Source organism: Macrobrachium nipponense, chromosome 45 (genome assembly GCF_015104395.2).
Source record: "Macrobrachium nipponense isolate FS-2020 chromosome 45, ASM1510439v2, whole genome shotgun sequence".
In the NCBI taxonomy this organism is placed as follows: domain Eukaryota; kingdom Metazoa; phylum Arthropoda; class Malacostraca; order Decapoda; family Palaemonidae; genus Macrobrachium; species Macrobrachium nipponense.
The window spans coordinates 6,038,926-6,042,311 of record NC_061105.1 but is presented as its reverse complement, the minus strand read 5'-3'; the positions used below and the strand labels follow the sequence as shown (position 1 = coordinate 6,042,311).

Here is a 3,386-nt window from a genome sequence, read left to right as displayed (position 1 = left end):
CCGAGCCAGCAACCGAATGCGTTCCTCGGATCTTCAAGAAGCGGCTCCGAAATCCGAGTCCTGTGTCGGTGGAAGTTTTAAAAACTAGACACTGAGAAAGCAAAAGTCTATGGTCAACATTTCATCATGTTTGAGCTATATTGCATTTTACTTGTGGTACTAGGAATCATCTACGGCAATTTGTACGCTATGATCTTGGACGACTTGTTTCATTTCTGTTGTGGAGTCAGCAGTGGTTTCCGAGTACCTGGTGCTCTTCTTGATGCCGCTGTTGATTCTCTCGAACCAGAAATTGTCGTCGATCAGCCCAACAGCAGCTTGACTGCGCCATCTTTTGCCTTCGCCAAACCTCTTGTAGGTAAGGCCTTATTGGCAGCCTTGGCGCTTGCTGTGTGCTGGATGTATGGAATGTCTGAACGAAGATCTGATGAAATGGAAAAATGTATGGAAAGCGAACGTATAGATGCGTATGATAGCGAGGATGACGATGAAACCGATATGAGCGAAAATGAGGATGACGATGAAATGAATTTGAGCGAAAGTGAGGATGACAATGAAATGAATTTGAGCGAAAGTGAGGATGACGATGAAACCAGCATGAATGATAGTGAAGAACACCTTGAATCTGATTTGAGCGAGAGTGAGAATGAACTGGAAACTGATGTTTGAGCGAGAGTGAGAATGAACTGGAAACTGATGTGAGCAGAGTGTCTAGACTGGAAGACAGTCTAGAACTGGAAGATCTGGAAGACGGCGACGCGGAACTGGAAGAGACCACCGAAACTGAACAACTGGAAAGCACCGAGGAGGAAGCAGACCTGCCCACACTATATCAAGAACAACCAGATGTAGAAATGCAAAGGTTGCAAGAATCCCTGGAAAAGAGTCAGGTTAACGGCACTAGAATGGAACAGCTCTTGAAGGAAGCAGGAAAGACGATAGAGCGGATTCAAAAGGAACTTGAGGGCAAGGGATTTTAATACGAAAAGAGGGCAGACGACACAGCAGCGATGAATAGACAAATCGAGAGCGTCTGCCTTCAAAAAAGAAAACAAGTTCTGACTGAAAACCGTCGCCTACAACACGACCTGGAACTGGCTCTGGAACGAGGAGAGAAGGCAGATAACTTTAACAAAGAACTGATGGAGCAAATAGCGTCTCTGGAGAGACGACTAGAGGAGACTGAAAACTTGCTCAAGAAAAGGGACGAAGACGAGACGGAAATGAAAAGGCTCTTCCAGAAAGAGATGGTCGACAAAGAAAGAGATCTGCAGTGCGCTATAGAGAAAGAAACTGAAATGAGCCTCAAACTAGAAAAGATAGAAACTTTCAATCAAATTCTTGACGCAGAGAATGAAGATTTGATGAGGCTCGTAGTAGACTACAGGGAGGCCTTAGACCTGAAGGAGAGGAAGGTCGACCATCTGCAAGAATTACTGGCACATCAAGCGACAGAGTCTGAGAACGACAAAGAGAAACTGACGACTCTGGCAGTGCAAACGACGGCCATTGAAGGCACTGTAGAAGAACTGGAAAACCAACTGATGGCCATTCAAGAGAACCAAGAAACTCTCCAAGGAAAACTCGAGCTCACTGAATCTGAAAACTCTACACTTAGGGAGGTAGCAGCTGACCTAAAAGATAGAAATTGTGAGCTTGAGAAAAACCTGGCAGACGAAACCCACAAGAACTTGGTACTAGAAGATCAAGTTCAGTTCCTACAATCAGTTTTGCGCCAAAAAGACTCTCAGTTGACATCTGCATCAGAAATTCTAAATGCAGAAAGAGCAAAAACTGAGATTATGGCACAAGAACTACAAGTGATGAGGAACTGGGTCGCAGAACTAGGAGGGGAGAACGCCACGCTTCAGGATGACGTAATCAAAACCCAACTGAAAATAAATTCACTTCTGAAGTCTTTAAGCAAGGAAAAACAGAGGAACAGAAATCTCCAGGATGCTCTCCATCATGGGAAGGAGATCGAAAACTTGCTGGAAGAAGAAAAAAAGAGAGGAAATGAGATGGCGACTTCCCTGAGAACCTTCAAAGTAGAGCTCAATAACAGGGACCTCCAAATTGAAAACCTCCTAAACATAGAGAAGAAATTGATATGCGAAAAAGAAGAACTTATCGAGGAACTAGGCGTCGCTCTCAGTCACGGCAAGGAACTGGACACCTTACTGGAGGAGGCAGGCCAGAAGGCGACAAAACTTGAAAACAATTTCCAGGAAGAGGTCCTTAAAAGGGAGGACCAATTGAGAGATCTCTTAGAAAAAGAGGAACAATTCAGAGCTGAAAGGCTAGAGTTGGAAGACAGATTAGAAAATGCTCTCAATCTTCTGATTAAAGAACAGCAGGAAAATGTAAACTGGCAGGAAACGTTACAAGAAAGGGAAAAAGAAGTAGAGACGCTTAGGAAAAATGAAAAAGACCATCAAGAACAGAGGAAGGAGATGGAGAACAAACTGCAGGAAGGTGAGAAAGAGCTCCAGCAACTTAGAACGGAATGTGAAAATCTGAAAGAAAATTGGAGGATCCAAGAGGAAAAGATGATAAAGGAACAACAGCGTCTCATGGAGCGCCAAAGGAGACAGGAAGAGGCTCTGAGGGAACAGGACAAGTACATGCTAATGACGCTTCTCCACGGGACAGCTCAGAGGAACTTCCATCTGCACCACATTGCAATGCAACATGGAACTGAAGCTCTGGACAGCATCAATGAAAAGGAGAAGCAAGATGAGGACGTGTGGTTGAGGAAGGAGAAACAACACAGGAAATACTGCGATACCCAGCAGGATAGGACCAACTACCCGAAACAGTGGGACGTCCTCACTCAGACGTTGACGGAACTCACTCGTAGAGATTCTGACGAGAACTGTGAGATTTCCGGAAAACGCGATGACAAAACTTGTCATCAAAGCAGTGAAAGATGAGATCTGTAAGATTGAGCCCCCTAGAGAAAAGGAGGACTAAGCCAGCTGCAACACCCACCTAAAAGGCTTACATGAGTGAGTCACGGACTGACTCGACGACCATGGGACTGAGCGCACATCTTCAGCAGCATTGGAGGAACCCCATGATTCCCCCCACCTTCGAAAGCCGTCCCCCCACGGCTTCCCCCCCTCCCCCGAAGGTGTTCATGGTGGTGGCTCTTATGTTGCTTTGGGTGCGCGTTCAATCCCACGGTCATCGGGCCTTTCTGTGACCCATTCATGTTTGCCCTTTGGTCCCAGTCAGGATGGGCTCAGTAACTGAGTCTGACTGGATGACTTGATTCATTTTCCTGCTGTGGGAAACACATTTTAACCTAGCACTGAATCGGCCGGCTTGCCTGCCAGCCCAATTCAGTGCCGGTCCCAAGCCCGGAAAAATAGGGAGGGTTGGCA

The 3,386-nt window shown here is 46.0% G+C and overlaps 1 protein-coding gene across 1 annotated transcript; it reads left to right on the top strand.

Annotated features, from left to right (window-relative positions):
* The first annotated feature begins 1,010 nt into the window (after positions 1-1,010).
* Positions 1,011-2,933, top strand: LOC135214065 (paramyosin-like). Its single transcript, XM_064248178.1, has one exon. The coding sequence runs from the start codon at positions 1,011-1,013 to the stop codon at positions 2,931-2,933; it is 1,923 nt and encodes a 640-aa protein (XP_064104248.1).
* Positions 2,934-3,386: the final 453 nt, after the last annotated feature.